This window comes from Euprymna scolopes, chromosome 38 (genome assembly GCF_053919585.1).
Source record: "Euprymna scolopes isolate OS-2025 chromosome 38, ASM5391958v1, whole genome shotgun sequence".
NCBI classification, from domain to species: domain Eukaryota; kingdom Metazoa; phylum Mollusca; class Cephalopoda; order Sepiida; family Sepiolidae; genus Euprymna; species Euprymna scolopes.
In genome coordinates this window covers 60,176,700-60,201,481 of record NC_136519.1, presented here as the reverse complement: position 1 = coordinate 60,201,481, position 24,782 = coordinate 60,176,700, and the positions used below count along the sequence as shown (strand labels likewise).

General features: G+C 32.2%; 1 protein-coding gene across 3 annotated transcripts in view; it reads right to left on the bottom strand.

Moving 5' to 3' along the window:
• Positions 1-24,782, bottom strand: part of LOC145263165 (uncharacterized) — a 1,002,407-nt gene that overhangs the window by 334,771 nt on the left and 642,854 nt on the right. For all 3 annotated transcript variants that reach the window (XM_080120191.1, XM_080120190.1, XM_080120192.1), the window contains one exon: positions 12,060-12,211. In XM_080120191.1, coding sequence (XP_079976317.1) covers positions 12,060-12,211 — 152 coding nt within the window. The remainder of the gene's footprint in view (positions 1-12,059; positions 12,212-24,782) is intronic.

The window sequence follows — 24,782 nt, the reverse complement described above, 5'->3', positions numbered from 1 at the left end:
CAAATTCTTGTCCTGTCTGTGATGCCACGGTCAGACCGCACTCTATTCTCCAACATTCTAAAAGCTACAACGACCTTCTGAATTCGTTGTGAATTTCAGTGTCCCTTGACAGAGGACCACCAAGATAGACAAACAAATCGACTACTCCTAGTCTAGCACCACAGACCATATTTACATGCATGATGTTTGACTCTGTGCATGACTGGCCCGGTGCAGGAGTGAACATCACCTTTGTTGTAGATAGACTGATTTTCAAACCAAAGATAGTGTAGGAGTAAGCAAAGCGATCCATTATATGCTGCATATCAGCCTCAGTGTGTGACAAAAAAAAAAAAAAAAAAACAGCATCGTCTGTATACAGTAACTCCTTAACTAAGATATGATGCAACTGGGTTCTGGCAATAAACCTTTTAAGATTAAAACTACGACCTGTAGATCGAAACTTAAATATGACCCCCTTATCGTAACCCCAAAACGCATGAGCAAGTAGAACAGCAGAAAACATAGAGAACACAGTAGGGGCAGGAATGTAGTATTGTTTGGTACCATTTTCAACTGGGATTTCAGCAGACAATTTTCCGTTAAAGGAGACTCGAGCTTTCATGTCCCTGTGCAGTTCCTTGAATATTCTAACAATATTTGGAGGACACCCAACTTACTCTAAGATCAACCAGAGAGCATCCTTGTTGACATTGTCAAATGCTTTGGTCAGATCCACAAACACTTGATACAACGGCATCTGTTGCTCAATGTATTTCTCCTGGACTTGTCAAGCCTAAAAAATCATATTCATAGTCCTAAAGCCACTTTGCGACTTTGGAATAGCATTAGGACTAACATTCTCCAGTAACCTGTTTAATAGAAGTTGTGCGAGAACTTTCTCAGCAGCTTCAAAAAGCGTGATACCACGGTAGTGATCACAAACATTCTTCTGTCCCTTTCTTTTAAACAGGGTCACAAAGACACCATAAATCCAATCTTGTGGAACAGAACCACCGGCCCAGATCTCTTCAACAAAACCAAGGATAGCATTCGCGATATTCACACCTCCAATCAACAAGAAGTTTCACAAGAAGATCATCCAAATCAGGTGCCTTGCCACCGCTTACTTGTGTGATAGCCAACTGACCCTCATCTAGACTAGGCAAACAATCCATTCTGCATACGACATCACATTGTGGTAGGCTATCAATTGCATCAGCATCTTCTGCTGAAGGATTGTGAAACACATCAGTAAAGCGTTCCTGCCATCTTTTCAAATATTTTCTGGATCCTTAATGACAACAGAACCATCTTTCGACATCAGGGGAGATATTGAAGGACCAAATACTTGGCGCAGAAGTCTATAAACGTTATTTACATATGTCACACATTATTGTATACATGTATAATATACGTCGATATACATCAAAACATGAACAACCACCGTAATACACGTATATCTACTATTGCTTATATTTTATATCCATATTATCCAATGTCTTTTTTAATTCTCACAGAAACATTTTATAAAGTATAAATATTTTCTTACACTTATAGATTGTTGCGATTAAAATTGCGTGTAAATAAGTATAAACTATTTCAATTGTTTTGTAAGTAGACCGTATTTTTTAAAATTCAATTTTCGTCGAGGGGGCACAAGTGCTTGTAGTTTGTCAGAGCATTCACCATTTAAGTACTTGTAGAACAGGCAGAGGGATGCAACATTTCCTCGATGGGACAGAGGCTGAAGTCTCTTTTGAACCCTGTCCAGGAATGAGAGACAAGTAGCAGATGCACCAGCCCAAATGTGACAACAATACTCCATACATGGGCGAATGGTGGCCTTATAGAGGTACAGGATACTTTCAGGTGTAACAGTTTCCTAGAACGGTAGAGAGAACCCACCTCCTTCGCAGCAGCCCCGGCAATGCTCTCAATGTATCTATTCCAGTTCATGTTCCCTGTAAGCGTTAGGCAGAGGAGTTTAAAGGAAGTACTTTCGGGTAATGTGTTCTTGGCCATTGCTATTGGTGGTAGAGAAAGTTTCTTGTAATTATTGAAGGAAACAAGCTTAGTCTCGGCAGCATTGAATGGGATCATTCATTTTTGTCCCCATTTCACTACAGATTGGAGGTAATTCTCTAGTGTTTCTGCCATTTCCTTAGATATGTATCCATGCCTGTTATAGAGAGTGGTGTCATCACAAATATACCCATCGCAGAAACAATTTTATCAGGATGGTCATTTATGAATATCAGAAATAATAAAGGTCCAAGGAGGTACTCCGGCATTTATATCATATTGTTTAGATGTACGACCATCGAGGACAACCTGGATTTTTCTCTTACTTAAGAAGGATTTAATTACATTATGTATTCTCTCAGTGATACCATATCATCTCATTTTCCTTAGAAGACATCGTGCCATACCCTGTCAAAAGCCTTAGATATATCGAAGGCTACCGCTCTACCCTCCCCCATTTTGTCCAGTGAATGGTATATACATCCATATACAAGTAACCTATATTTTATAGCTAGGGATATGAATCACAATCAATCAGTATTTGTTCAATATTTGGACAGGGATATTTACAAGATACATGACATTCAAGTGCAACGATTGTTTCACATTCGTATAGAGTTTTGATCATATAGTTTTGTGTTTTTAGTTTGCTTCAGTGTGTCGTGAAGACATCCATGTAAAATTGACCACTTTAAAGCTATGTAATTCAAGTACACTGCATATATACTATAGAATAAATATATGTTTGAGCAGTTAACTAAAGATACTGTATAGATTTGCATACACATCAATATATCTATCAGTATATATATCTATCGATATTAAGTTCTCGCCCACATACTTGTTGTTTCTTTTTAACTAATTTTTAAAAATATATATCGCCATTTTATAAATATTAGTTGAAAATAATTTAATAACATTCATAAAGTTGCATTTTAACCCATTATTTATTTTATTATACATCTAATACACATTTTTTTTCAATAGGTGGTATTCCGTTGATTTTCAAAAGATTTTATTCTCATGGTTTGGTGTTTAATATCTACCAGTATTGTTTGTCTTCATTGAGCAACTAGAAGGTGTTTACTACCTTTTTAAAATAAATGTGTTTACCCAAGATAATACTATTTTCTTTCAGGGTTAATTAAACCTTTTATTTAAACTGCACTGATCCAACATACTATTTTCACACACTCTTTCTCTCTTCTTCCTTTCTCTCTCTCTTCCCTTTTCTAAATTTGAATCCGCATGTTGTTAATATTTTAAAGAATATGCACTATGAAACTCTGATCAATAGAAAAGGTTTAAAATCTCCAAATCCCCTTCTTTCTATTAAATATCATAAAAAAGAAAAGAACAAATTAATATAATCCTATATATAATAATTTGATTGCAGAAATTCCCCTCTGGATCAAAGTACACCAAGTTTGTTCAAACAGATGCCACATACAAATTTATTATTAGCCACTAAATTATGTAACTTTTGAATACCATCTTACACACATTTATTCGCTATTTTAAAATCTAGATTACATCCTAGGAAAACTATTACAGTGGAAGTAGTTGTTATTTTCCCCTCTAAATAAAAAGTACTCCAACCGCTCCCATTCAACACCAAGCGGTATTATGCACTTGAGCCAGATATGAGGTTTCACCCTAATTCTATGACTCATATACTTATACTTATACCATAATCTTTCCTTTTCCCGATTCCCAAAATCAAGATTTCTCCCTCCTCAGATTCTAAATTTCATTGGCTGAGAACAACCTAATCGTCCATTCCAGAATGTACATCCTCATTCAATAATAAAAAAAAACGTTCAAAGCTTTCAAAACATGGACCCCCGTACACCAGAGGCAATCATTTTAAATAAAATACTCCGATTACACACATATTAACACATCGAGATTTCAGAAACATCGCCAGATGCAGATAGCCATTATTTCTTCTTCCTTTGATAAAAGCTAGATAAACATTCTTTTATCTTATTGTATTTGATTACCATTCTTTCTGTATACAGGGATTAAAATATTACAAACAACTAATTTCGTGATTCGGCTTTCTTGTTATTTGGAAGCCTTTAAACTGTCTAAAACGTTTGCTTTCTTCTCCCTATCCGAACATCTACATAAACCTTTCCTTTTTCGCTTCCGAAACGATTACTAAAGTCACAATCCGATTTTTATACCTCGTAATTTAGGACGCCCGATAAAACGATATTTTTTTATTTGATCAAAACATTAAAAAAAAAAAAAGCTGAGGCGTATGTGATAACATCAATAATGTAGTATGTACGCGACTATGAAAAAAAACCAAAAATAATTTCATTAGATGAAAACATTTAAATAAGAAGCGGCGGCAACCTTTTCTTTTCAATTAAAAAGTATATGCTATGTTACGGTTATTAAAAAATAGTTTTAGACGTAAACAAATACAAAGAATGAAACTCTTTACTAAAACGATGAAATTTTTACAGCTGCGTCTACAATCGTCGCATTATCATTTTTTTGTAATGTTAAAAACTATATGTTGATGTTATCAATATTATAAACTTTATTACAGTAAAAAAAAATAAATAAATAAAAACTCCGCAGCTTTAAAAGTTTCATTCTTGTTTTATCAAAGAGTTTCATTCTTTGTATTTTAAGGTTAAAGACTAATTTTTTAAAAACAAAACAAAAAACCTTATTATTACATTTACTTTTTAATTAAAAAATGGTGACGGAGCTTCTTTTTTATGTTTTCATTGTTCGTTGGTTTCTCGCAATTGTCGCGTACGGATTACATTTGATCAACTTTGTCACATTAAACAAAATTCGTCGCATCTTTCTTTTTTTTTTAATGTTTTGATTTCATAATAAATATCGTTGGGCCGAGCGTCCTACTTTATAAGATGGAGAAATGCACGAATCTCTTAGTAAAAGATAGTTGTCTCGCTGCACAGTGTACTATCATAAACCAATGCCCAAATTAATATTGTGTTTTACTTTATCAGTGGATATTGTGCTTGGAAAAAATAATGCGGTCATGAAGTTTGTGTTTGGTTTTATAATCCTGTACACACTAGTTTGATTGTAGAGATTCCTCTTTGGACAAAATTACGGTAGTTTTGAATTAACAGATGCCGCATACAAATTTATTATGTCTAAACTTTTATCCACCATCTTATGTAACTTTTGAACACCGTTACAGACACATTTATTCGTTATAATAAAATCCCATCTTATTTCCTACGAGCGACATCATCACGACTACCAAAGATCTATAGAGGAAGTAATTCGTATTTTCCCCTCTACTTGAAAAGTCCTGCCACTCTCTCAGTCAAGACCGGGTAAATATATAACTATTATAATTGTATTGATACCCTTATTAACTGGATTAAACACTCATACACAAACAACTACCATTGCACTTCACTATTCGCAAATTATGATTTCTCCCCACTAACATTCTGCCTATCCTCATTGACTGCGACCATGAGATTCTATTATTCCGGATTATACACAATCATACAGAAAACGAACATGTCAGCCCTTAATCACTCACTACGCAATGTTTTAAATCATTTATACTTTCCTATCATCGCTTTTCCTCTACTTTAAAGACTACTGTTTATAAAAATCAACCATACATTTAGCTTAAAGTTACACAAACAAAATAATCGTAACTTTCGTAAAAACAAATTAGCGCAGCTACCTCAGGTTATGTTTACATCTACTGCAAATACCGTGGCTTCGTTGGTTCAGCGTCGTAAATTATGCAATGTCGCCTTATTTGGATTAACATTATTTACATATTGTTACATTATAAAAAAAATTACGTCGCAGTTTTCTTTTTATGGTGTCCGGTTTCGGCGTCTTAAATTATGCGATGCTAAAATAAACTAATCTCTTAGTAAACGATTAGAAACTGTTCTCTGTTACCGAGTATTAACAGAAAAAACACCGATACTTACATTACATGAAAAGGCTTACCCAAAACTCAGCGAAGCTGCGACAACCATATCATTTTTTTCTTTATAACATTACATGTTATGATAACGTTTTTAAAACGCTTGTCTTCTGCATTAACAGGTCCTGCTAGTTTAATTATAAAAACATTGAACAATAAAAAGTGTGGGTTTAATTTTTCAGTAGATATACTTCTGTTTACATTATGCGATTTTTACTTATCGACCGAACGAGAACATTTTTACTACTAAACGAAAAATGTATAAAAACGGTATTTCAAGGGTGATAGCGTCGATCGTTCGTTGTAGCCCATTCGTCTGAAGCGTTTCCTTTTTCTTTTACAACCCTTTCACTACACGTTTTAATTACACGTTCGAACCTGCAAAATTTTTTATACACTCATAATTATACTCGCATACGTAATCTTTGCTACTTACATTTTTATAGGGTGGTGCTTAACTTTTTAAAAACTTTTTTTTTCTTATGGCTCACCCGCAACTATTAATACAGGTTTTGTTTTTATTTGGAAACGCAAATTACATTGTTCTTGCCTAATTCACCTAATTTAAAAAAAAAAACTTCTGGGTATGTATTGTGAAAAATGTTTGTGACTACTTAAAACAATTATCACTATTATTGATTTTTTGTTTTTATTTCTACACGAAAATACGACATAAAACATAATACGTTGTTTTCGCCTAATTGCCCCCATCTTAGTTCCTTATCAACTATCTACGAACAATATTTATTTCAAAATTATAAAACAAAAATGTTTCTGCTTCTGTTTATTTTATCACTTAAAATTTTTTGAAAGTTTTCATTGTTTCAAGTGTTGCATTAATATTGTTTATAATAGAAACAAAATTCTGTATATATTGTTTATAATAAAGCAGAATTGTTTATTGTTTAAAGAAACCGTTTCTGTTTTCCCCTGCTTACTTGTAACTGTCACTTTTTGAAATACTGTTTAGATGTTTACAGGTGACTACAGGAATTTACTTCCCGTTAAGTGATAGAGGGTTATCGCATATTTTGCCACCATCACTCCAGTCTTGCCAACAAAAATACCATACCCTTAACACTACCCTGAACACTACCGTGAACAATACCCTGAACCATAGCCTGCCCGACAGATTAGTACGCACGAGCCAAATGACACTGCAACCACCAATGTCTGTTGTTTGTTCATAGCATTTGCGCGTGGGTATCCTGGCAGCAATTATCAAAGTCCCATTTCGGGAAAATTTTCTGACAACCCCACCCCCACTCAAAACATGGGTTGTCTATTCTGAAAGTTGTTCTTGGAGGTGTCCATTCCAAAAGCCGTCCTAAACATGACGAGGTTGAGTGTTGGGCGGCGGTGGCGGCGGCGGTGGCAACAACAACAACAACAACAACAACAACAACAACATCCGTACTATAATTTTATACAGAAGGGGAGGCATGCTAGCACCGGGCAACACTGGTTAACGGGTCCTGCTCGTATATAAATAAGGGTTACTTCAGATAGATAATTAATATGAACAAATTAAGTGCCTTGAAACGAAAAAAATTAATTAAAAAATCTAATTTATTTCTAAAAATACTAATGTGGTAAAGGTTTCAAGATACATATATATGTAAAAGTATATACACGCGTTTTGCCATGTTTGTATGTATACATATATATATATATATATATATATATATATATATATATATATATCTGTATATGTGTATGTATACTGTTGGTTTGCGCTACGCATCTATATATTGTCGTATATATAAATATATATGTCTAGGTTTATTTACGTATGTATATGTGTTATATCAATGTTATCTTAGTATATACGGTCCTGGTCAAAATCATAAACCACTTAAGAAAGTAAATGTTTACGCATATTATCGAATTTTAATCAAACAAATGGTTAGAACCATTGCCAAAAGGAAACATATGATGGACAAAAATGAAATCTGCTTCATTCGAAACCTTAACCCTGATCTAATAATTATTAAAAAAAAAAACATTTTCACCTGGTCAAAATGGTAAGACCACTTTAATAAAATTTAGTTTTGAAAACATGAATACGAAAAGCTTTCTATGTTACTAAAAGCAACTTGTTAATGGATAAAAAAAAACATCTTACTAAATTATAAATGGCAAAAGGGAAACCATTATCAGAGTTTGAGAGAGGAAGGATCTTTGAGCTTAATAGGGGTGGACTTTACCATAGATCCATTGCAAACGAAGTGAATCGTAGCAAAACGGTCATCACAAATTTTTAAAAAATCTAGATCGATATGGGCACAAAAAGAGTCCAGGTAGACAAAAAGAAAAAAATAATAACCCCATCACTGGATCGCCGTATCAGAAGAAGTTAAAAAAAAACTCCAGTATGAGCTCAGGTCGATTGAAAAGCCAAACAGCAGCAGAATGTAGTCCTAAAACCATCAGAAGGCATCTGAAAATGAAGGGTTTCAATCATTTAAAGCGATTGCAGAAACCACGTCTTCTTGAATAGCATAAAACTAACTGACTTAAATATGCCGCCAAATACCAGACTGCTTCTATCAGAACTGAAGGTCCACATCTGTGTGGAAGAAATTGGATTGGACAACGCTGTGATACACACTTCTCGACAAGCACGAGAATACTTTTCTTCAAATAATATAGAATTGTTAGATCATTTAGCATGTTCTCCGGACCTCAATCGCATTGAAAATCTTTGGAGATGGATTGCAAAAGAAGTGATCAAAGATGGAACCCAGTATGATTCGATAAAGGAACTTTCTGATTCAGTTTTCAGTACATGGGATAAAATTCCTTTGTAACTGATAAAAAACTTAGTCGCAAGCATGCCGAAGAGAATTTTTGAAGTAATTCGTAATACTAAATACTGAGACCCTTTTTAGTAATTTATAATTGCCTTTTGTTAGATAAATTATCAGTGGTCTTATAATTTTGACCAGGTTAAAATGTTTGTTTTTTAAAAAATAATTATTAGATCAGGGTTAAGGTTTCGATGAGGCAGATTTCATTTCTTTCCATCATATTTTCCCTTTTGGTAATGGTTTCAACCATTTGTTTGATTAAAAATTCGATAATATGCGTAAACGCTTACTTTCTTAAGTGGTCTTATGATTTTGACCAGGACTCTGTGCGTGTATATATATATATATATATATATATATATATATATATAACTACTTCATTTACTCACATAAAATTAATATACACGAAAGTATAAATTTATGCGTAAACTTTAAGTATTTACTTCAAAAGTGCTCAATACGCATAAGCCTGAAGAATCCTAGAGTGGATGGAACGCGGAATATTCAGTGTAGCTTAGTCGCCATATATATTTTATAAATTACTATATATATATATATATATATATATATATATATATATATATATATATATATATATATATATACTAGCAACACTACCCGTCATGGACTGGGTTCAAAAACAGCCTACAGAAAATGGACTCTGATTTATATAAGTATGATAGGTTATGAAAAGGAAGGCTTGTAAAGAGATAGTTTCGAATTTTGAAGTATCAAAATCAAAGCAAAATATGATGAAAGTAAAAATAAAGTAGATAAATCCCATAATTTATTATACCATACCTGTTTACACTGAAACACTTATCAATATTCTGTGGATCTATATTAAAAAACCTTGTTAAACTTTGTGACATATTTCTATTCTATGGAGGTCAGGTGCGAACGAACACTCCATAATTTTATTATACGATATTTCTTCAAACTGAAACATAATTATCAAAGTATACTTACGCAGATAGATATGAAAAGTCTTTATTAAAGTTTGTGCCTATTTCCATTCTATGGAGGCTAGGCGCGAACGCAGACCCCACAATTTTATTATACCATCCCTATTTAAGTTAAAACATAGTTATCAAAGTATTATTATGTACATCTATATCAAAAACACTTGTAAACGTTTTTTTTTTAAATTTAAAATTTTTTTATTTCCATACTTTGTGGACCAGGCGCGAACGTAGACCCCCACCATTTTAATGAACCACCGTTCTGCCAGATCAAACATACCCATTCCTGTGTCTGGATACATATTCGCTCATTATATGTGATCAGATTTTTAAAATAGTCAACCATATAGGAGCCTATTCGTGACAACACACACACACACAGAGCTTTATATATATATATATATATATATATATATATATATATATATATATATATATATATATATATATATGTATGTAGTAGCATTTCAGCCTGGCGTGGCACAGGTGTTTGGATGTGTATGTTGAGCAAAAAAAAGTGGTAGTAAGAAGGCAGGCTCGAACCCGTACCGCGAAGGAGGAAAAGAACGGGGAAAAACCTGACGTCTTTGCTGTTACAACCACCGCCAAACCGGAAGTGACGTAGGTTTTAATTAAGGCAGTAAAGGATGACCTTAAAAAATATGGGCTAAAAAAGCGACCCCCTTGTAGAAAATTGTCCAGTTAAAGGTGAAGATATTGATGTTTTCAGCCAATTTTTCGATATTTGTCGTCTGAAGGGTCGACCTTCAAAACGATACTGATCTTGTAAAAATCCGTCGCCTCTGTCGAAAGTTTTAGGCAGACATGCAAAAATAAATACTTTTATATATTGGTAACTAAAAATTATCCACATAATACAAATAACCAATACTCACATCGAAAATTAAAAAGTTTGCCCTATCTCTGAATACCCTTTATGTAAACTTTCAAATATTTAGACCAGAAATTGTCTGAATAATTTGGTAGAGACCGCAGAGTTAATTTTTTTTTTAAATTTGACCCCTTAACATTTATTGTTTTGGACTCAAATCAAGTTAATAAGTTGGATCCATGTCCAAGGAACCTATATAAAATTTCAAGTGTTTAGACCCAAAAAAGACCAAAAGTTTGGTAGAATTCTCAAAGGTCAAATCCTTGGACTTTGACCCCTTAACAGCCAAATTTCTGGCCGAAAACCAATCACAAAGATTTTCCCAAATCTCAGTACCCTGTATATCAAATTTCGAGTCTGTAGACTGAAAATTGACAGAGTTATTGCGTAGGGAAATGTACACACACATACACACACAGACACGTTCACTTTTATAGATTAACAATATGTAGTAACTAATGGTGATAATTACATCTAGAAATAAAATAGTTTTAAGGCTCCTAAAATTAGTACTAGAATTGTTTGCAAGGACCTGTGGCGCAATGGTTAGATACTTTGAAAAATTCAGTTGTAAAGGTCACCTTCTTCTGAAGGTTGAAGATTCAGCTCTCAGTGTAAGCGACCGAAAATACAATTGCGAATTACTTAGGAACTTTATCCAGTCATGGTTGATGGGACGAGAGCATGAATTAAATAAAGGGTTTTCTTCAAAATTCCGTGCAGATTCCCAAGTTTAACAGAAAGATTCTCGAGTTCTATAAGATACACGTGAAAAGGTCGGAAGTTACATCGATTGAAACGTTTTGGAAATCACACTAAAGATGAAAACAGTAGTCCGAAACATCCACATAATACAAATAACCAATCCTCACATTGAAAATTCAGAAAATCTTTCAAATTAATTCGATCCGAATTTTTGTGCGTATAATTCTAAAGAATTTTAGGTTTGATTTCCATCCGAAAATTCAGGAAGCGTTAAAATTATTTTTTTGGAGGGGGGCATTACGACCGTTATTGTTAGAACAATCGAAAACAAGATTCACAAAATACAAATCGAAACAGTTTTGTTCTGCTGCAATCTCATACAGAGTTTGGCGAGACGACAACGACTGTGATGATGAAATAAGCTTTGAAAATGAGTAACATAGAAGTTTTTGATATCGAATCTATGACTCATAAATAAAGCCACTCGAAGGGATTTCGTGTTTCTTTCATGGCGGTGTGATTGTACCTATTTACTATGCCTCCCCACGGGACAGAGTTAGACACCAGGGTCGTTTTTTAACGTGGAGAAAAGGTGTGATTGTAAGTCACATCGCGAAATGCACAAAGAATTAAAGATTGCCACTTTGATCGAAGTTTTTGATAATGATTTTTTTCATGTTGGAAAAATTGTAAATGATTACTATAGCAACTATGCATAAATTGTGTTTTCTTACCTTTCGACGTTCGAAGGCTTCCGGGGAAAACGACTCCAATTCATCATCGTAGTCGTGGACTCCAAGGTGGGTGGCAAATTCGGGATATTCCTTCAGAATGTGTCGGAAAATTCTCTCTTCCAACCGACGCAATTTTTCTTCTTCTTCGTTTTCTGATAAATAAACATGGAAAAGAATTCAAATAAACATTTTATTGTTCAAAATTTAAGTCAGACGATATTTTATAGTTTGGTAGTGATGGATTTTGAAAAAAACATGATGGATTATGAACGCAAGCTAATTAATATATTTCAATAAAAAGCACAAATGCAAATCACTGGATGTGGTCACCATTGGCAGCCACCACGTTCTTCAAGTGGAACAAGTAGTTGAGCAAGCCTTGATGATGACACCCCAATAAATCTTGGTATGCATCTCTGATAGCCGATTTAAGGACATCTTTTGCCGTTCATGTCTTTTTCCAAGACTTTAAAGAATAATCAAACTGAGTGGTATAATCCAGGCGACCAGTTGGCGAAGAGCCAAAACTAAATAGCTTTGACGTTGTAAACCGGAGGTGCATGCGGGTTAAAGTTAGGTTTAGGAGTGCAAGCGGAGTCCAATTGAAAGATATTGAGCTGATGAAACGATTCCAAAATTTGCTCGATTCCGATTCAATTACCGATCCCGACTTTTTAAAATTCTAGATACCTAACCATAGATTTTTTGCTTTTTATTATTTTAGAAATATTGTGAAAAACAAACAAACAAAACAAAATTAAAAAAAAAAAAATGTGCAATCTCCGCATATATTTTCGCAAACGTAAATCCAGGAAATAAACGAAGGTTATAAAAAAGAAAACGTGAGTCTTTGAATTTTCAACAAAATTTTGAACTATATATGCTCTGTCCCTATTAAATAGACACATTGAGCTTAACCCAAAATTAACGGTGAAAGGTTTTAAAATAACAATCTAGACCCGTTAAGCTAAAACGGTATACATTGAAAGTAACGAACTTTTAAAAACAAACTTTAAATATATATATATATATATATATATATATATATATATATATATATATATATATAGTAATTTATAAAATATATATGGCGATTAAGCTACACTGAATATTCGGCGTTTCATCCACTATAGGATTTGTCAGGCTTATGCGCATTCAGTGTAGCTTAATCGCCATATATATTTTATAAATTACTAACTAGCTCTACCTACGTATTGAGCACTTTTGAAGTAAATACTTAAAGTTTACACATAAATCTATACTATATATTAATTTTATGTGAGTAAATGAAGTAGTTATATATATATATATATATATATATATATATATATATATATATATATATATATATATATATTAAGAAGGGCATATTACAGATCTTTCTAAATAGTCGAGGCCGTGCGGGAACAGAATGGTTAAGAAACCCCCTTCTCCATGTTAAGAATGTGTCTTAAAATAATGTGACTATTGGGAAGGTATGATTAAGGTAAGAAGGTCCTGGTGGGGATGATTTGTTAAGCATTCTGTACCTTCTCTCTAACAAAGAATTTAGATGTTTTGTATAATAAATCTATCTATCTATATCTATCTATCTATATATCTATAAAAACAGAGATGTGTGTGCCACAGACGATTTCTGATTGGTTAATCCAATAATCACATCTCCTAAAAAAGTATAGTTCTTACGCTCTTAACTTTACCATAAAATATTTTGGTCTTATTTATTGTCCATCTTGGAAGGGTTTAATTTTTTTCTAACTTGCCATTTACAAATTAGAAAAATACGAAAGTTACAGACATCACAATCCAACCTCTGACTCAACGTCCGCCATTAACACAAGAAAGCAAACGCTGGACAGATTATTAGTACTACTACTACTACAAACAATACAGCACGAAAACACGCGCACACACGCACACACACTCACGTCCACTACCGTCCTTGGCTACGTCACGTTGTTATGGCAACACGATAAATACACAGTAAATTTGATTTTCTTCATTTCTACGCAAATATTACGCAAATATAAATCATATAGAATATCTGTATGAATATAATTACACATAATAGTTAAATAAAGATGATCATCGTATAAGAGAACCGAAAAAAAAAACTAATAGGGAATTTGTATAAAGTTGTATTTTCTTTATAAATAAATAGAAAAAAGGGGTGTTGATAAGACTATCGATACTTATACAGTTTAGTGACGACATTAAAAAATGGAAATATTGAAAAAAATTTTTATTGTCCGTAACTGTTATAGACTGAAGTTCTCCGAAAAAAAATTCTTACAGCGAAAAACAATTATTTATCACGACGACGTCAACGTGGCCATTTTGGAAATGTACCTAGCAGAATACCTCCATTTTAGGCCAAATTTCGCAATCTAGCCTTTTTTTTCTCGCCATATTGAGATGCGCACAACACATCTGAAATTTTTTTACGTTTTTTTTTTTTTTTTTAATCTGCAATTTTTTTGCGTATTTTTTTTTTTATAAATAAGAATACTATTGAATATGCAAAGAAATTGAAGAATGCAAAGAATTGAGGAATTTTTATACGAGATTATTTTCGAAACATGCTCAGTTGGACACGCATGGATAACTTCGAAACTTCGTTTATTTACTTCTGTTACAAATTAAAAAAAAAAAAAACACCCCAAAAATGGCATCTGTCTTCGCAAAAAAAAAAAAAAAAAATCTCATTCTGGTGGGGGGGAAAAAGGGCTAGATTGGCCTAAAATGCAGGTATTCTGCTATGTACGGCAGTTACCTGCCCTTGGGGAATTCCTGGGCCTGCAATAACATTTCCAAAATGGCCACGTGACGTAGCCGTGATAAATCATTGTTTTTCGCTGTAAAAAAAAAAAAAAACTACTTGATCAAATGAAGTGAAATTTTTTTCGGAGAACTTCAGTCTATAACAGTTACGTACAATAAAAAATTTTTTTCAATATTTCCATTTTTTAATGTCGTCACTAAACTGTATAAGTACCAGACTATCCATACACACAAAAAAATATAGATTTATTTTTGGGTAAAGTTCCCCCGGGTTTTCCTTTCACTTCAGTAAATAATGGTCTTTTGTTATATATATGGCGTACAATTATCTTTATATATATGATGTTTATGTTTATATATATGTATAAGTGATAGTGTCTGTGTGTGTCGGTGCGTCTGTGTGCATTTCCCTACGTTAAAACTCTGTCAACTTTAAGCCTACAGATTCGAAATTTGATATACAGAGTACTGAGATTTGGGAACATCGATGTGATAGGTTTTCGACAGAAATTTGGCGATTAAGTGGTCAATATTCAACAATTAGACCTTTGAGAACTCTACCAAACTTCTCCTACAATTTAAGGTCTGACCACGTGATATTTTATATATATAGATTCCTTGGACATGGATCTAACTTATTAACTTTACTTGATCCCTAAACAATAAATGTTACGAGGTCATAATAGGGGTAAAAGTTTTAAAAAATTGACCTTTTTTTTTTCCTAAGCAAACACTTCAAAACACCTGGGCAACGCCGGGCACCGATTGCTAGTATATCTATAAAAACAGAGATGTGTGTGCCACAGACGATTTCTGATTGGTTAATCCAATAATCACATCTCCTAAAAAAGTATAGTTCTTACGCTCTTAACTTTACCATAAAATATTTTGGTCTTATTTATTGTCCATCTTGGAAGGGTTTAATTTTTTTCTAACTTGCCATTTACAAATTAGAAAAATACGAAAGTTACAGACATCACAATCCAACCTCTGACTCAACGTCCGCCATTAACACAAGAAAGCAAACGCTGGACAGATTATTAGTACTACTACTACTACAAACAATACAGCACGAAAACACGCGCACACACGCACACACACTCACGTCCACTACCGTCCTTGGCTACGTCACGTTGTTATGGCAACACGATAAATACACAGTAAATTTGATTTTCTTCATTTCTACGCAAATATTACGCAAATATAAATCATATAGAATATCTGTATGAATATAATTACACGTAATAGTTAAATAAAGATGATCATCGTATAAGAGAACCGAAAAAAAAAAACTAATAGGGAATTTGTATGAAGTTGTATTTTCTTTATAAATAAATAGAAAAAAGGGGTGTTGATAAGACTATCGATACTTATACAGTTTAGTGACGACATTAAAAAATGGAAATATTGAAAAAAATTTTTATTGTCCGTAACTGTTATAGACTGAAGTTCTCCGAAAAAAAATTCTTACAGCGAAAAACAATTATTTATCACGACGACGTCAACGTGGCCATTTTGGAAATGTACCTAGCAGAATACCTCCATTTTAGGCCAAATTTCGCAATCTAGCCTTTTTTTTCTCGCCATATTGAGATGCGCACAACACATCTGAAATTTTTTTACGTTTTTTTTTTTTTTTTTAATCTGCAATTTTTTTGCGTATTTTTTTTTTTATAAATAAGAATACTATTGAATATGCAAAGAAATTGAAGAATGCAAAGAATTGAGGAATTTTTATACGAGATTATTTTCGAAACATGCTCAGTTGGACACGCATGGATAACTTCGAAACTTCGTTTATTTACTTCTGTTACAAATTAAAAAAAAAAAAAACACCCCAAAAATGGCATCTGTCTTCGCAAAAAAAAAAAAAAAAATCTCATTCTGGTGGGGGGGAAAAAGGGCTAGATTGGCCTAAAATGCAGGTATTCTGCTATGTACGGCAGTTACCTGCCCTTGGGGAATTCCTGGGCCTGCAATAACATTTCCAAAATGGCCACGTGACGTAGCCGTGATAAATCATTGTTTTTCGCTGTAAAAAAAAAAAAAAACTACTTGATCAAATGAAGTGAAATTTTTTTCGGAGAACTTCAGTCTATAACAGTTACGTACAATAAAAAATTTTTTTCAATATTTCCATTTTTTAATGTCGTCACTAAACTGTATAAGTACCAGACTATCCATACACACAAAAAAATATAGATTTATTTTTGGGTAAAGTTCCCCCGGGTTTTCCTTTCACTTCAGTAAATAATGGTCTTTTGTTATATATATGGCGTACAATTATCTTTATATATATGATGTTTATGTTTATATATATGTATAAGTGATAGTGTCTGTGTGTGTCGGTGCGTCTGTGTGCATTTCCCTACGTTAAAACTCTGTCAATTTTAAGCCTACAGATTCGAAATTTGATATACAGGGTACTGAGATTTGGGAACATCGATGTGATAGGTTTTCGACAGAAATTTGGCGATTAAGTGGTCAATATTCAACAATTAGACCTTTGAGAACTCTACCAAACTTCTCCTACAATTTAAGGTCTGACCACGTGATATTTTATATATATAGATTCCTTGGACATGGATCTAACTTATTAACTTTACTTGATCCCTAAACAATAAATGTTACGAGGTCATAATAGGGGTAAAAGTTTTAAAAAATTGACCTTTTTTTTTTCCTAAGCAAACACTTCAAAACACCTGGGCAACGCCGGGTACCGATTGCTAGTATATCTATAAAAACAGAGATGTGTGTGCCACAGACGATTTCTGATTGGTTAATCCAATAATCACATCTCCTAAAAAAGTATAGTTCTTACGCTCTTAACTTTACCATAAAATATTTTGGTCTTATTTATTGTCCATCTTGGAAGGGTTTAATTTTTTTCTAACTTGCCATTTACAAATTAGAAAAATACGAAACTAACTTACAATCTAAAAATCGAACCTCCGACTCAACGTCCGCCATTCAGAAAGCAAACGCTGGACAGATTATTAGTACTACTACTACTACAAACAATACAGCACGAAAACACGCGCACACACGCACACACACTCACGTCCACTACCGTCCTTGGCTACGTCACGTTGTTATGGCAACACGATAAATACACAGTAAATTTTATTTTCTTCATTTCTACGCAAATATTACGCAAATGTAAATCATATAGAATATCTGTATGAATATAATTACACGTAATAGTTAAATAAAGATGATCATCGTATAAGAGAACCGAAAAAAAAAACTAATAGGGAATGTGTATAAAGTTGTATTTTCTTTTTAAATAAATAGAAAAAAGGGGTGTTGATAAGACTATCGATACTTATACAGTTTAGTGACGACATTAAAAAATGGAAATATTGAAACAAACATTTTATTGTACGTAACTGTTATAGACTGAAGTTCTCCGAGAAAAAATTTCACTTCATTTGATCAAGTAGTTTGTTCTTACAGCGAAAAACAATTATTTATCACGACGACGTCAACGTGGCCATTTTGGAAATGTACCTAGCAGAATACCTCCATTTTATGCCAAATTTCGCAATCTAGCCTTTTTTTTCTCGCCATATTGAGATGCGCACAACACATCTGCAATTTTTTTACGTTTTTTTTTTTAAATCTGGAATTTTTTTGCGTATTTTTTTTTTTAAATAAGAATACTATTGAATATGCAAAGAAATTGAAGAATGCAAAGAATTGAAGAATTTTTATACGAGATTATTTTCGAAACATGCCCAGTTGGACACGCATGGATAACTTCGAAACTTCGTTTATTTACTTCTGTTACAAATTAAAAAAAACAAAAAACACTCCAAACATGGCATCTGTCTTCGCAAAAAAAAAAAAAAAAATCTCATTCTGGTGGGGGGGGGGAAAGGGCTTGATTGGCCTAAAATGGAGGTATTCTGCTATGTGCGGCAGTTACCTGCCCTTGGGGAATTCCTGGGCCTGCAATAACATTTCCAAAATGGCCACGTTGACGTAGCCGTGATAAATCATTGTTTTTCGCTGTAAAAAAAAACTACTTGATCAAATGAAGTGAATTTTTTTTCGGAGAACTTCAGTCTATAACAGTTACGTACAATAAAATTTTTTTTCAATATTTCCATTTTTTAATGTCGTCACTAAACTGTATAAGTACCAGACTATCAATACACACAAAAAAATATAGATTTATTTTTGGGTAAAGTTCCCCTGGGGTTTCCTTTCACTTCAGTAAATAATGGTATTTTGTTATATATATGGCGTACTATTATCCTTATATATATGATGTTCATGTTTATATATATGTATAAGTGATAGTGTATGTGTGTGTCTGTGCGTCTGTGTGCATTTCCCTACGCTAAAACTCTGTCAATTTTAAGCCTACAGATTCGAAATTTGATATACAGGGTACTGAGATTTTGGAAATCGATGTGATAGGTTTTCGACAGAAATTTGGCGATTAAGTGGTCAATATTCAACAACTAGACCTTTGAGAACTCTACCAAACTTCTCCTACAATTTAAGGTCTGACCACGTGATATTTTATATATAGATTCCTTGGACATGGATCTAACTTATTAACTTTACTTGATCCCTAAACAATAAATGTTAAGAGGTCATAATAGGGGTCAAAGTTTAAAAAAATTGACCTTTTTTTTCCTCAGCATACACTTCAAAACACCTGGGCAACGCCGGGCACCGATTGCTAGTGTTTTATAAAGATTTGGTCAGTTACTGCTATTGTCAATATAACAGATATGTCATAAATTAATGTGTTTTGCTGTAAAAAGAAAAACAAGATAAAAATGATGATATGATAATATAACTAGAAAAACAAGATGAAAATGATGATATGATAATATAAATAGAAAAACAAGATGAAAATGATGATATGATAATATAAACAGAAAAAAGATGAAAATCTGATTATATAAAATTTGTAGGTGAATAACCACCAGAAAAACATTCTACGTTTCAACGAGATTACTTTTGATCAGTTTGATAAATTGGCAGAAAGAAAACAAATAAAGTAGGAGATCAATTTCGTATATAAATTTAAAGTAAAATGACCACATAATTTCCTGGTTATTCAAACATTTTCAAGATGCTATCCTACATTTTAAAAATGTTATTTTACTAACAGATATGGCAAATCCAAATTAAAGAACTGAAATCTTTAATTGATTGAAATTCAAAGTCATAGGAAATGTCTAAAAAATATTTAACACGTTTAGGTAGCCCCTTGTACGATTTGTAAATTTTGGGGGACCAAAGAAACGCTACTGGAAAAAAAATTACCATATAATTAACAAAAAAACAGAAAAAAAAATAAATAAAATAAAACAAAAGCCAAATAGCAAAAAAAAACAAATAAATAAAAAAATTTAAAACCAATACTTTTAAAAATTCAGATTTTAACTTTAATTTAATTAGTAATTAGAAAAAAAGAAGTATTTTTTAACAAAAATGTAAAATTACATTAAATATATTTTGAAAACTTTCTCTAAAATTTTTCAAAGTGAATTTATGCAAATTTTTATTTTTGTTTGTTTTTCGTTAGTAAAATAAATATAAATCATATTTCGATGATATTATGATATTCAGAGTATATTTGTGCTACATCAATGTGACCAAATACACTCAATAAATCACTGGGACCAAATACAATCTATATATTAATGTGAACAAATACACTCAATACATCAATGTAACGAAACACACTCAATAGATCACTGCGACCAAATGCCCTCAATATATTAATGCGACCAAATACACTCAATACATCAATGTAACGAAACACACTCAATAGATCACTGCGACCAAATGCACTCAATATATTAATGCGACCAAATACACCCAATACATCAATGTGACCAAATACACCCAATAACTCAATGTGACCAAATACACCCAATACATCAATGTGACAAAATACACTTAATATATCAATGTAACTAAAAACACTCAATATATCAATCTGACTAAATAGCCTATAAACACCAATGAAACTAAATATACTTAATATATCCATATGACTAAATACACTCATTACATCAATGTGACCAAATACACTTAATATATCAATGTGACCAAATAAACTCAATACATAAATGTGATAACATACACTCAATACATCAATGTGACCAAATCCACTCAATACATCCATGTGAGCAAATACACTTAATATATCAATGTGACTAAATACACTCAATACATACATGTGACCAAATACACTCAATACATCCATGTGACCAAATACATTCAATACATCAATGTGATAAAATACACTCAATAAATCCATGTGACCAAATACACTAAATACATCAATGTGACAAAATACACTCAATACATCAATGTGACCAAATACACACAATACATCCATGTGATCAAATACAGTCAATACATCAATGTTACCAAATACATTAATATATCAATGTGACCAAATACACTCAATACATAAATGTGATAACATACACTCAATACATCAATGTGACCAAATCCACTCAATACATCCATGTGATCAAATCCACTCAATACATCAATGTGACCAAATACATTAATATATCAATGTGACCAAATACACTCAATACATAAATGTGATAACATACACTCAATACATCAATGTGACCAAATCCACTCAATACATCCATGTGAGCAAATACACTAAATATATCAATGTGACTAAATACACTCAATACATACATGTGACCAAATACACTCAATACATCAATGTGATAAAATACACTCAATAAATCCATGTGACCAAATACACTAAATACATCAATGTGACCAAATACACTCAATACATCAATGTGACCAAATACACTCAATACATCAATGTGACCAAATACACTCAATACATCCATGTGATCAAATACAGTCAATACATCAATGTTACCAAATACATTAATATATCAATGTGACCAAATACACTCAATACATCAATGTGACCAAATACACTCAATACATCAATGTGACAAAATACACTCAATACATCCATGTTACCAAATATATTAATATATCAATGTGACCAAATACACTCAATACATCCATGGGACAAAATACACTCAATACATCCATGGGACTAAATACACTCAATACATTAATGTAACAAAATACATTAATATATCAATGTTACAAAATACACTCAATACACCAATGTGACCAAATATGCTCAATACGTCAATGTGACCAACGATACTCAATACATCAATGTGAATAAATACACTCAATACATTCACGTGACTAAATACACTTAATATATCAAATCAACTAAACACATCAAACTGACTAAATGCATACAATACATCCATGGGGCGAATAAACTCAATACATTAATATGACCAAATACACTTAATATATCAATGTAACCAAATACACTCAATACATCAATGTTAGCAAATACACTCAATACATCCATGTGACAATATACCCTCATTGCATCCATGTCACTAAATACATTTAGTATATCAACGTGATCAAATACACTCCATAGATGAATGTGACCAAATACACTCAATACATCCATGTGACTAAATACACTTAATACATCAATGTGACCAATACACTAAATACATCAATGTGACAATATACATTAATATATGAATGCAACGAAATCAATATGACCAAATGCCCTAAATACACCATTGTGACCAAATACACTTAATATATCAATGTGACCAAATATGCTCAATACATCCATGTGACCAAATAAGCTCTGTACATCCATGTCACACAAATACACTAAATAAATCAATGTGACACTCAATACCTCAATGTGACATAATACACTCAATACATAAATATGACCAAATACACTCAATACATCAATGTGACAAAATACACTCAATACATCAATGTGACTAAATACACTTGATACATCAATGTGACCAAATACATTGACTATATCAATGTGACCACATACACTGACTATATCAATGTAACCAAATACACTTAATATACCAATGTGACAAAATACACTCAATACAGCCATCTCACACAAATACACTCAATACATCAATGTGACCAAATAGACTCATTAAATCCATGTGATAAAATACACTACACACATCAATGTGACCAAATACACTTAATATATCAATGTGACCAAATACACTCAATACATCCATGTGACTAAATATACTCAATACATCAATGTGACGAACCACACTTATGACTAAATACACTCAATACATCAATGTGACCCAATATACTCAATAAATCAATGTGACTAAATACACTGAATACATCAATGTGACAAAATGCACTTAATATATCCATGTGACCAAATACATTTAATATATCAATGTGATAAAATACACTCAATACATTAATGTGACCACATTAACTCTATACAACAATGTGACAAAATACACTTCATACATCCATGTGAATAAATGCACTTAATATATCAATGTGCCCAAATACACTCAACACATCAATTTGACCAAATACACTCAATACATCAATGTGACCAAATACACTCAATACATAAAAAATATACTCAATACATAAAAATGGGGAAAAGAACTCAATACATAAATGTGACTAAATACACTTAGTATGTCAATGTAACCAAATACATTAAATACATCACTGTGTCCAAATAAACGCAATACATCCATGTGACCAAATACACCCAATACCTCAATGTGACAAAATACACTCAATGCATCCTTTTGACTAAATACACTTAATATATCCATGTGACCAAATAGACTCAATAGATTCCTGTGACCAAATACACTCAATACATCACTGGGACCAAATACACTGAATATATCAATGTGACCAAATAGACTTAATACATCAATTTGACCAAATACACTTAATATATAAATGTAACTAAATACACTCCATATATCAATGTGACCAAATAACCTACATACACCATTGTGACCAAATACACTTTATATATACATGTGACCAAATACACTCAACACATCAATGTGACTAAATACACTCAACACATCAATGTGACCAAATAGAGTCTATACACCCATGGGACTAAATACATGCAATACATCAATCTGACCAAATACACTTTATATATCAATGTGACCAAATACATGCAATACATCACTATGACCAAATACACTAAATAAATCGATGTGACCAAATACACTCAAGACATCCATGTGACTAAATACACTCAATACATCCATTTGACCAAATACACTGAATATATCAATGTCACCAAATAGACTTAATACATCAATGTTACTAAATGCACTCAATACATCCCTCTCAAACAAATGCAGTCAATAAATCAATTTGACAAATACGCTCCATACATCAATGTGACCAAATACACTAAATAAATCAATGTAACCAAATACACTAAATAAATCAATGTAACCAAATACACTAAATAAATCAATGTAACCAAATACACTAAATAAATCAATGTAACCAAATACACTAAATAAATCAATGTAACCAAATACACTAAATAAATCAATGTGACCAAATACACTAAATAAATCAATGTAACCAAATACACTAAATAAATCAATGTAACCAAATACACTAAATAAATCAATGTGACCAAATACACTAAATAAATCAATGTAACCAAATACACTAAATAAATCAATGTAACCAAATACACTAAATAAATCAATGTAACCAAATACACTAAATAAATGAATGTAACCAAATACACTAAATAAATCAATGTGACCAAATACACTAAATAAATCAATGTAACCAAATACACTAAATAAATCAACGTGATCAAATACACTAAATAAATCAATGTAACCAAATACACTAAATAAATCAATGTGACCAAATACACTAAATAAATCAATGTAACCAAATACACTAAATAAATCAATGTAACCAAATACACTAAATAAATCAATGTAACCAAATACATGCAATACATCACTATGACCAAATTCACTAAATAAATCAATGTAACCAAATACATGCAATACATCACTATGACCA